The sequence below is a fragment of the Triticum urartu genome, chromosome 6 (assembly GCF_003073215.2).
Source record: "Triticum urartu cultivar G1812 chromosome 6, Tu2.1, whole genome shotgun sequence".
In the NCBI taxonomy this organism is placed as follows: domain Eukaryota; kingdom Viridiplantae; phylum Streptophyta; class Magnoliopsida; order Poales; family Poaceae; genus Triticum; species Triticum urartu.
The window spans coordinates 407,344,576-407,355,648 of record NC_053027.1 but is presented as its reverse complement, the minus strand read 5'-3'; the positions used below and the strand labels follow the sequence as shown (position 1 = coordinate 407,355,648).

The 11,073-nt window shown below is 46.7% G+C and overlaps 2 protein-coding genes across 2 annotated transcripts; both read left to right on the top strand.

Moving 5' to 3' along the window:
* Positions 1-2,605: 2,605 nt before the first annotated feature.
* Positions 2,606-8,541, top strand: LOC125513818 (cryptochrome-1). Its single transcript, XM_048679026.1, has 5 exons — positions 2,606-3,663; positions 4,818-5,039; positions 5,506-6,221; positions 6,754-7,395; positions 8,265-8,541. Exons 1-5 carry the CDS (start codon positions 3,351-3,353, stop codon positions 8,331-8,333), a joined length of 1,962 nt encoding a protein of 653 aa, XP_048534983.1. The 5' UTR covers positions 2,606-3,350; the 3' UTR covers positions 8,334-8,541.
* Positions 8,542-8,670: 129 nt separating this feature from the next.
* Positions 8,671-10,840, top strand: LOC125513819 (pentatricopeptide repeat-containing protein At4g18840-like). Its single transcript, XM_048679027.1, has one exon. The coding sequence runs from the start codon at positions 8,851-8,853 to the stop codon at positions 10,324-10,326; it is 1,476 nt and encodes a 491-aa protein (XP_048534984.1). The 5' UTR covers positions 8,671-8,850; the 3' UTR covers positions 10,327-10,840.
* Positions 10,841-11,073: the final 233 nt, after the last annotated feature.

Here is an 11,073-nt window from a genome sequence, read left to right as displayed (position 1 = left end):
TCCTTGTTGCTTGTTTGTCTTGTTTGGGTAGAGCCGGGAGACGAGTTCGCTACCGAGGAGCCCGTTGAGTTTGCTTGTGAGGATCCAGTCAACTCTGACAACTGTGCAGGCAAGATGATCATACCCTCGAAATCACTACTATCTTTGCTATGCTAGTTTGCTCGCTCTTGCTATGCCAATGCTACGATGCCTAACTTTTGCTTGTCAGCCTCCTAATTGCCATGTCAACCTCTAACCCACCTTGTCCTAGCAAACCGTTGATTGGCTATGTTACCGCTTTGCTCAGCCCCTCTTATAGCGTTGCTAGCTGCAGGTGAAGATTGGAGGCCGTTCCTTGTTGGAAAATTTATTTACTTGTTGGGATATCATTATATTGCTATGTTATCTTAATGCATCTATATACTTGGTGAAGGGTGAAAGGCTCGGCCTCTCGCCTAGTGTTTTGTTCCACTCTTACCGCCCTAGTTTCCGTCATATCGGTGTTATGTTCCCGGATTTTGCGTTCCTTACGCGGTTGGGTTATAATGGGAACCCCTTGATAGTTTGCCTTGATTAAAGCTTTTCCAGCAATGCCCAACCTTGGTTTTACCATTTGCCACCTAGCCTTTTCTTTTCCTTGGGTTCTGCAGACTCAAGGGTCATCTTATTTTAACCCCCCCGGGCCAGTGCTCCTCTGAGTGTTGGTCCAAACCGTCAGCCGCTGGTGGCTACCAGGGGAAACTCTGGGCTGGCCTACCGGAAGTTTGGACAATCTGAGTGTGCCCTGAGAAAGAGATATGTGCAGCTCCTATGGGATTTGTCGGCACATTCGGGCGGTGTTGCTGGTCTTGTTTTAACCTGTCGAATTGTCTTGATGTACCGGGTTACCGAGTCTGATCGGTGTGTCTCGGGTGGAGGTCTATTCCTTCGTTGACCGTGAGAGCTTGTCATGGGCTAAGTTGGGACTCCCCTGCAGGGATTGAACTTTCGAAAGCCGTGCCCGCGGTTATGGGCAGATGGGAATTTGTTAATGTCCGGTTGTAGATAACTTAAACCTTAATTAATTAAAATGAATCAACTGTGTGTGTTACCGTGATGGCCTCTTCTCGGCGGAGTCCGGGAAGTGGACACGGTGTTGGAGTAATGCTTGCGCAGGTTGCTCTTCTAGATTCTCGCTCGCGCTTTGCCTCCTTTTCTCGCTCTCCTTTGCGAATAAGTTAGCCACCATATATGCTAGTCGTTTGCTGCAGCTCCACATATACTTGCCTTATCCTTCCTATAAGCTTAAATAGTCTTGATCGCGAGGGTGCGAGATTGCTGAGTCCCTGTGGCTCACAGATACTATAATTCCAGATGCAGGTCCAGGTGACTTCGCTCCAGGTGACGAGTATGAGCTCAAGTGGGAGTTCAACGAGGACTCTCAGCGTTATTATGTTTCCTTTCCCGATAATCAGTAGTGGTGCCTAGTTGGGGTTCGATTCAGGGCCTTGTCGCATGTTGGGTTCTTTTCTATTTTGGCGCCGTAGTCGGGCCATGAGTGATTGTTTGATGGATGTTATTTCTGTACTCTAATGTGACGTGGCGAGTGTAAGCCAACTATGTATCTCCCCCTTTTATTACTTATTACATGGGATGTTGTAATGGTTGCCTGACTTGCGACATTACTTTCAATGCGGTTATATCTCTAAGTCGTGCCTCGACACGTGGGAGCTATAGCTGCATCGAGGACGTTGCAATACCCAACTATGCCACCATATGCCATCATAGTTCATGCCCTAAGGGTACTAGTGTGATAGTTTTTTTTTTTTACTAATGTGTCTGATAGCTTGGGAAAAGGCAACCGAAAGCACGATCAAAATCTTTTCATCCGGACACGTCGCCATACATTTTGCGTCGGCTGTCGCTAGCGTGGTAGTATGGTGCATTTGCATGAACACCGTGCAACCCCTCCTAGTCCCCATGCGCATTTGCGCCGAGTCACTTTCGATGCCAATTTTGCCGTACGCCACTTTATCAGGACGCACGTCCGGTGCCGGTGGCGGTACTAATCACGTCACGATACTCCCGCCCGCCCGCTAATTAATCCTGACCGATCAATACGGTAAGTAGGGAAGCCGTGACCCTTGGAAAGGGGAAAGAAAAGACAACAGTGTCCATCTGCTTGCTCGTGCACCTAAAAAATACGCTTGCTCGTGCGATCGAATACCATATTCGCTTTGATAACCTGCCATGCACGTCGGCATGGTAGATACTCCGTACTGCTTCTCCTATTTATTTATCTTTAAAAAGCCGTCTAGCGAGAATATTTTTTAGTGATGTGTGGATAACTCAGAAGCACGCTCCTATTTATTTATCTCTGGAAAGTGGAAACACCGCTCTTGTCGCGGTGCGAGACAAGCCGGTCAGGTCACGGGAACAGGAGCGAAACTGGAAACTTGTTCTGATCGGAGGGAGACGCGATGACGAGGCGTGCGATATTAACGGCGTCGACACAAGAGAAGGAATGAACCGTGTCTCTTTGACCGGAATGGAAGAAAGAAACAAATGAAAAGGAGAGGCATGAGCAGGTCCATTGAACGAACGACGCATCGCATGGTGCACACACGAGGGAAGCGAGGGGGTGGCTCGAGCGCCACGTCCATGTGGCCGGCAAGTGCTCCAAATGCACGCCTGCCGCTGCCGGAGGAGAGAGAGGATCATCATCGCATCGGGAGCCTGGTCCGATCCGATCCATCCAAAAATGGCAGCTCGGCCGGTGAAAAGTCCACCGCACCCCTCGAAACAGCAAAATCGCGGCCATCGAGTGGCAACCAGGGATGGGTTCCCTCCCAGACCGGTCCCGGGCGCCATGGCCGCGTCTGCACGCACGCACTCCCACTAATCCTTTCTTTCTTTGGACGCTTGCGCCACTCGCTCTTCCTCCCCATGGCCATGGGGACTGGGGACGGGGCGGGGGGTCGATAAAAACACTTACTAGTACCGCTGGTCCTTGCTAGGAGGGTGCGAAAGCGAAGCCCCACGCCCATGCCGCGCGCAGATTGTTGTCGAGCTCGCGGTCCTCCTTCGCTCCTCGCCACAGCCCGCGATTCGGTTGGTGCCCCGTGCCCTCCCTCGCACTGACTAGCTCTTGGACTCTTGCGCCACCTGCTCCCCGTCCTCATCTCTCAATCCTGTCGCCTCCCCGTCCATCCCTTGCCGCCATCAAGATCCAGCCTTTGTTTCCCCTTTGATCTCCACTCGCTGCAACTTGCCAGCTACCTCACCGGCGGTTTATTAGTGCATACGTCCTGCTCGACGTAATGCCCGTGAGCGACCGGTGAGCTAGCTTTTCTTGGGCCGGGTCATGGTGGATTGATTGAGCGTCCACCACGATGGGCGGGTCGGAGAGGACCGTTGTGTGGTTCAGGAGGGACCTCAGGATCGACGACAACCCGGCTTTGGCCGCCGCCGCCAGGGACGGCGCTGTGCTCCCTGTCTTCATATGGTGCCCGGCCGAGGAGGGGCGCTTCTACCCCGGCCGCTGCTCCCGGTGGTGGCTCAAGGAGTCGCTTGCCCACCTTGCCAGGTCGCTGGAGGCGCTCGGCTGCCCGCTCGTGCTGATCCGAGCTCAGAGTACTCTTGCCGCGCTTCTGCAGTGCGTCGATTCCATCGGCGCCACCAGAGTGGTCTATAATCATCTATACGGTATGTTTACCTGCCAATGTTATCTTAGTAGTGATTCCTGTTCTGTCGTGGCATATTTTTCAAATGAGTTTTAGCAGTTATATCCTCAAAAATTTAGCCAGTCACGTCACATACTTCAAGACCTCAAAACTATATGCAACTTTTGGTCCAAACCTTTGGTGACAACATTACACTTCCCTTCAAAAAGACAACATTACACTTCATGGCAGTTGCATTTTCACATCGTATGATTACGTTAAGTATTACTCCCTCCGTCCGAAAAAGCTTGTCCCTCAAATGGATGAATCTAACACTAAATTAGTGCTAGATACATCCATTTGAAAGACAAGGTTGGGACAAGCTCTTTTGGACGGAGGGAGTAGATTGGAATAGAAATGTATTCATTATGTTTTCTTAGTCTATGAGATCACTTTTACTAATGCCGTAGTGCTTACTGCCTAGGATATTCTTCACGCGAATGTTTAACCAATTCAAGCTAACAGATAAAACTATTTAGAAGATTACAGTAACAAGAAACACATCATAAATTTTCATTTCCAAATTCAATATGTAAAATTCAGTATAGCAGAGTTTAGAACCTTTTCAATCATGTACTAATACATATTAAAGAATATTTCCTCCCTTCGGCCAATGAGTGTACACTGTAATTATGATGAGCATGATAGAAGTTTTGATTGAATGAACACTCATTTCAAGGGCTGAATGAGTATGATGGATGGTTTTAACCAAAGGAAAGCAGAATTGAAGTTTTAACCGAAGGAGGGCTGAATTAAAGTTTTTAACCAAATGAATACTCATTTCAAGCGCTAAATGGCATTAAATGTAGTTTAGATTTGTATTTAGTAATTAACATAACCACGCTCTCAGTTTAGACTTTTTTTTATACTATTCCTTGGTTAAATCTAACCCACCATGGTATGATGTCACACGAAGTGATATATTTTCTGTTTGAGGCAGTACATGGATGCTATGGAAAACAGAACTAGTGTTTTCATGCTCAAAACCTGTGCCTGTAAAGTTTGTATGAAGTGTACATACTTTTAGTTGGAGTCGGCAATTGCTCTATTCTGGTACCAGTTGATTTACTGCTAACCTTTTTTCTCTTTTTAATTATGTTATTTTGATCTTATATGTTCTCACTTCCTATGCTATAGACCCTATTTCACTTGTGCGGGATGACAAAATCAAGAATGAGCTTTTGGGCCTTGGAATTTCTATGCAGAGTTTCAATGGTGATCTGCTATATGAGCCATGGCAAGTTTATGATGAGAATGGGCTTGCATTTACAACGTTCAATATGTATTGGGAAAAGTGCATGAAATTGCATATCGAGATATCATCATCTCTTGCCCCTTGGAGGTTGGTGCCTGTCTCAGGTAGATTGTGGCTAGTGGCCTGGCATCATCATTTTGAGTTCTTGAACATTTGTCATTTGCCTCTACTTGTGGAACATTGTTGCTTGTTTTTGTCCATTTCATGTGATGCAGCTTCCTTACCTATGTTAAGGAATTAGTTTGGTACTGTATAATAGCATGTTGAAATTAAATAATAAATAATATATGAAATGGTGTTACAGTGCTTTGTACTACACCCTCCGTCCCAAAATTCTTGTCTTAAATTTATCTAGATGCGGATGTATCTAACACTAAAATGTAACTAGATACATCCGTATTTAGACAAATCTAAGACAAGAATTTTGGGACGGAGGGAGTAGAAAAGTAGAAAGCATTGCTTTGTCCACATATACAGGTTTAGTAATTGGTGATCCAATCTTATACTCAATTTCTAATCTGTCAAGCCATTGCTGCTTTAATACTTACCATTTTCCGGTTTCACATTCAGGTATAGAAAACATTTGCAGTAGTTCAATTGATGACCTAGGTCTTGAATCAAGTAAGGATGAGGAATCAAGCAATGCTTTGCTAAGCAGGGCTTGGTCTCCTGGCTGGCGCAATGCGGAGAAGACACTTGAGGATTTCGTGTCTCATGGTCTCCTAGATTATTCAAAAGACGGAATGAAGGTTGCAGGAACTACAACATCGTTACTGTCACCATATCTTCATTATGGTGAGGTGAGTGTAAGGAAAGTCTATCAACTTGTCAGGATGCAACAGATCAAGTGGGAAAATGAGGGGAAATCCGGAGCTGGGGAGAGTGTTAACTTGTTCCTGCTGTCAATTGGTCTTCGAGAATATTCACGTTACTTGTGTTTCAACTTCCCATTCACACATGAAAGGTCGTTGCTCGGGAACTTGAAACACTACCCCTGGCGAGCAGACGAGGACCGGTTCAAGTCCTGGAGGCAGGGAATGACAGGATACCCGTTAGTAGATGCTGGCATGCGGGAGCTTTGGGCTACTGGCTGGACACATAATCGTATAAGAGTAATAGTTTCAAGCTTTGCTGTGAAATTTCTACTAATTCCGTGGACTTGGGGGATGAAGTACTTTTGGGATGTGCTGTTGGATGCTGATATAGAAAGTGATATTCTTGGCTGGCAGTACATAACTGGGTGTTTGCCTGATGGACATGAGCTTGGTCGTCTTGATAATCCAGAGGTATGCGACTGTTAGATCAAAGCACTGTAGCACCATTTCATATTTGACATATCTGCTAATCTTAAATAAGAGCACAAATGAAGATTGTAGTCTCTGTTCATAATTGGATTTTAAAAGCACTTCTGTTCATGTGGTAGTTCATAAATGATTAGCTAATCCTCTGTCTCAAAAGAGAGCAGATGGTGATCCAAGAATATTTTATCACGCTTGACAGTTGCTTATAAGCAACATAGGAGATACACGCATGAAAGTTCATGGCGTTCTGTTTTTGCGTAGTTATGATTTTTCATTCTTAAAGTTGCTGTAGTATATTCTGCTGAACATACTATTCATGTTATGATTCCGTCTTGCAGCTGTCAACCTATATTATGACACAAGTCCTTTATTTATGTCTGTTTTTCTTACGAGTTATGTTGTCTTTGTTGTAGAAGCATCTAGTTATATGTACCTGAGCATCACGTAATTTATCAATCTGTGTCTCATGAGAGATTTATCTATTTCTCATTTGTGCTTTCCTTGCATGCAAAACCAGGTTCAAGGTCAAAAGTATGACCCAGATGGTGAATACGTAAGAACTTGGATTCCAGAGCTAGCTAGAATGCCAGGGGAATGGATCCATCATCCGTGGGATGCACCGAGCTCTATACTAGAAGTTGCTGGTGTTGAGCTAGGCTTTAACTATCCTATGCCCATAGTAGAACTTCACACGGCTCGGGAGTGCTTAGATGATGCCATCTCCACAATGTGGCAATTGGATACAGCCGAAAAACTTGCAGAATTAGATGGTGAGGTTGTTGAAGACAATTTGAGCCATATTAAGAGTTTTGATGTCCCAAAAGTTGTTTTGAAGGAACTATCTCCAGGTGCTTCTCACTGTGATCAAAAAGTGCCCACTGATGATGGCAGGAATCTTGAGTTACAACCTAAGGAACTGAAGGGCACAAATAAACAGACCATTTGTGTTGATGTGATCAAGGCCTCAAATATGGAAGACACAGGCTCCATAGCAAACTCTCCGATATCAAGGAAAAGATCCAGCAGCGGGAGTGTGTTTAATGTCCCATCTTGTTCATCTTCAGTCGAAGTGCACTCACGGAATCAGCATCCTGGTGGTTATTTAGTTGGGTCGTCAAAATATATCCTGCAGAAAGCAGAGAGGAACTGGGTTGGTAAGGTAAGTTCAATTATCATATTTGGAAGGCAAGTGTTGCACAAGATCATATGAATTTGCCATCTTTTTCGGCTTGTAGTGAATAGACAAACACCCCATGAAAACATTATTGTAACCTTAAAAAATACTAGCAGTCAATCTCTAGGGAACTAGGTTCAATTGGTTTTATGAACACACACCATCACATACATGCCACCAAGTTTCTATAGTTTTTCTGCTCCTCTTAGTGCACTGCAAGAGGTCTGGTGAGACGCGTGGATGTAGAACTCCACAACCCAAGTTTGGATCCTCTTCGGCAGGGGCTTTATTAATGTTAAAGCTGGACACTTGATACGATTCGTCTAAAAAATCCTCTTTGCCTTGGATTTGAGTATCTATTCTTGTTGGTCGATATGGTGCCAAGTTCCTCTTTAGTGCGCAGTGCGCTGCATGGAGCACTGGCAGCTGTAGTCTTTCTGCCTTAAATCTAGAGACAGCTTATGTTATCCTTACAAGATATGTGATTTTGCTGCAAGCAAGGGAAAAATATCTCATACAAAATCATCTAGGTGGTAGGCATGGGTAGTTAAAAAGTGTTCATCGCTATTTATTCACCAATTCACTAGTAGATAGAGCTCAAGGAAAAGCCTTCATTGCAGAATGTTGACCAAAGCGTTTCCTCTTGCATTTCTTCTTGTGCATTTCTCAAGATATTTTCTTCTCATCCACCATAAGCAGATTATGATAACTCTTTTTTTTTTTTGCGAATTAGCAGAGTATGATAACTCGGCCGCACGTTCTATCCAGACTACACGCATGGCATTTGTTTTCTTCTTCTTTAGGAATGTGTCATTTTGATACTTGTTGACACCCAAACTATTGCATCTTTGCAGGCTGAAGATGATGACAGTGCCGATAGCTGTACAGACACCTCAAGAGCATCCAAGAGACCTGCCGCCTGACAAGGGTGATTGTGAAGACTGTAGGGCTGAACTATGGAGTGGACAAGGGCAACACTCAGATCTTCCTGCATCCCATTCACATCAGAAAAAAAATTGTACATTTTGTTATCTGGTTATTTTTGTCAAATCTGTTATATGTAACCTATAATTAGTTGCAACACTTGCACAAAACGGTTTCGTTCTTGGGGGAAAGAGTTGTTTACTTACTTATTCTTTTCTGCGATGGGAGCAAAAGTTTCAGATTCTTCCTCGTTTTCTGCTTATTTACAAAACCCGGTACCGGTGCAGAATTCGCAGGCTGGCTCAGTTGGTTTTGTAGAAGCTGTGCCAAAAATGTATGAACTCGAAACGGCTCAGGCCGTCGTGGCCGGAGGAAGATTTGCGTAGACCGTTGTTGTAGCAGCTGCATGTGGAAGATCACGACCGCCCGCCTTCCATCGGACGATTCATAGCACTCGAGGAGCAGATCTCATTGCCCCATTCTCGCCGGTCCTACCTGTCAGTGCGGTGCTCTCCCATGGCGAACTCCCAGCCCTCCTCCTGGCTCGCCGCCGTGGCGGCCAATGCCGCCGCCAGACCAGCCATCCTCCACCGCGCCCACGCCGCCCTCATCACCTCTGGCCACCTCTCCTCCTGCACCTCCGTTAACTCCCTCCTCCGCGCCGCTCGCATCCCCGCTGCCTGCGCCCTTCTCCTCCGCTTCCTCCTCCTCCACCGCCTCCCGCCCGACCACCTCTCCCTCTCCTTCTCCCTCCACTCCTGTACCCGCTCCCCCAGCCTCCCCGTCGCGAGCCTCCTCCACTCGCTCGCCGTCAGGCTTGGCCATGCCCGCGACGTCTACGTCCTCAACGCTGCCGTCTCCGCCTACTTCAGGGCCACCGACGTCGCCTCCGCCGAGCGGCTCTTCTCCTACACAAAGGATGTCGCCGACGTTGTCACCTGGACCACCATGGTCACCGGGCATGCCAACGCCGGCGACGTTGCGCGTGCGAGTTGGTTCTTCGATGCCATGCCTGAGAGGAACGTGGTTTCCTGGAACGCGATGCTGGGCGCGTACGCATCCGCCGGGATGCTGTCCAAGGCGCGGAAGGTGTTCGATACAATGCCCAGCCGGAATGCCGCCTCGTGGAGCTCGATGGTCACTGGGCTCGTGCAGTCCAATCAGTGTGAGGAGGCGTTGAGGGTGTTCAGTGAAATGGTCGGGACGGGTGTCGTGCCGAATGAGGCTGCACTGGTGAGCGCTGTCTCAGCGTGCTCGCTGCTGCGGTCGATAGAGCACGGCATGTGGGTACATGCGTATGCCAAGCGGGAGCTGAATGGGATGAGCGTCATCCTCGCGACAGCGATTGTTGACATGTATGGTAAATGTGGGGGTATCCATAATGCCGTCAGGGTGTTTGCTGCAATGCCAGTGAAAAACATCTACTCATGGAACTCGATGATTACTGGGCTCGCCATGAACGGCAGGGAAATGCAGGCCTTATCACTCTTCTGGAAGATGCAGATGGCTGGTGTTCGACCAAATGATATAACCTTCATCGGGTTGCTGGGTGCTTGTAGCCACTCAGGACTTGTCGATGAGGGCCGCTGGTTGTTCAACAAGATGGTTAATGGCTTTGGAATCCAGCCACTCCAAGAGCACTACGGCCTAATGGTTGATTTACTCGGTCGGGCAGGTCATGTTAGGAAGGCAGTGGATTTTGTCAACAGCATGCCGGTGGAGCCGCATCCGGGCTTGTGGGGTGCGCTTGCTGGCGCCTGCAAGATCCATGGTGAGGTGGAGCTTGGTGAGGAGATTGCCAAGAAGCTCATTGAGCTGGAGCCCCGTCATGGCAGCCGGTACATCCTCCTGTCAAACATATATGGTGCATCAAACAGATGGGATGACATGGCCACTGTGCGCAGGCTCCTTAAGGAGCGCAAGGTCCCCAAGGGCACTGGGAATGCCATGGTTGGTAATGATGGTCAGTCTATGAAATCCATGCTAGGTTAGTATTCCTGTAGACAGTGACATGTCAGGAGCTTACAGACTGGGTGGCCTGAGGTTGATTACCCTCCATCCACCTTGGAGACATCATTGTGCTGAAACAAGCCTCCATAGGGGAGAAATGTTTGATTTATGTGTTAGTATATGCCTGATTTCTTATGCTGCACACTGAAATCAACATGGTGCAGAGCTGCAAAATCCTGTCAAGAAGCCAAGAGTTCTTTGTATTTAAATACTGTCCTGAAGATGCAGAAGCTCAGAAAATATGCACCTAAGAACTACGGCATGCATATTTGTAATTAAATTCTGATGGGAAGAGGCGGGAGCAGAAAAGCAATCATGAGGCTCAGGTTCATTGAATAATTTCTTGCAACCTTTCCGTCCGCTTTTTTTTTACTGTATGCTTGAATCAGATGTATGCAAACCACTCGAGTATTGTCTTGGATATATGATGTTTATGTTCTATCCTGCCATTACATGTGTTTATCAAAGTTTCTGACATTTTAACAGAATTGAAGTTCAATTCAGCTTGGGGCCTCGTTGATTCATTAGGATTTTCATAGGGAATTTCCTAAGTTGGCTGTTTGATTTAGAAGATTGAATCCTATGGGTAAATTTTCCGAAGTATTCCTTAGGAAAGTTTCCATTGACTGAAACCTCTTGGAAAGATTCATTTGTTTTTTGCTATGGTGCAACGAAACAAACGTGTCCATGACAACCTTGCAACTTACCTATTTTTGTGTTTTTGCGATC

Coding starts and splice junctions, on each gene's coding strand:
- LOC125513818 (XM_048679026.1), top strand. CDS start 3,351: ATGGGCGGGTCGGAGAGGACCGTTGTGTGGTTCAGGAGGGACCTCAGG. Junction 6,222..6,753: donor GTCGTCTTGATAATCCAGAG/GTATGCGACTGT, acceptor ATGCAAAACCAG/GTTCAAGGTCAAAAGTATGA. Junction 7,396..8,264: donor AGAGGAACTGGGTTGGTAAG/GTAAGTTCAATT, acceptor GCATCTTTGCAG/GCTGAAGATGATGACAGTGC.
- LOC125513819 (XM_048679027.1), top strand. CDS start 8,851: ATGGCGAACTCCCAGCCCTCCTCCTGGCTCGCCGCCGTGGCGGCCAAT.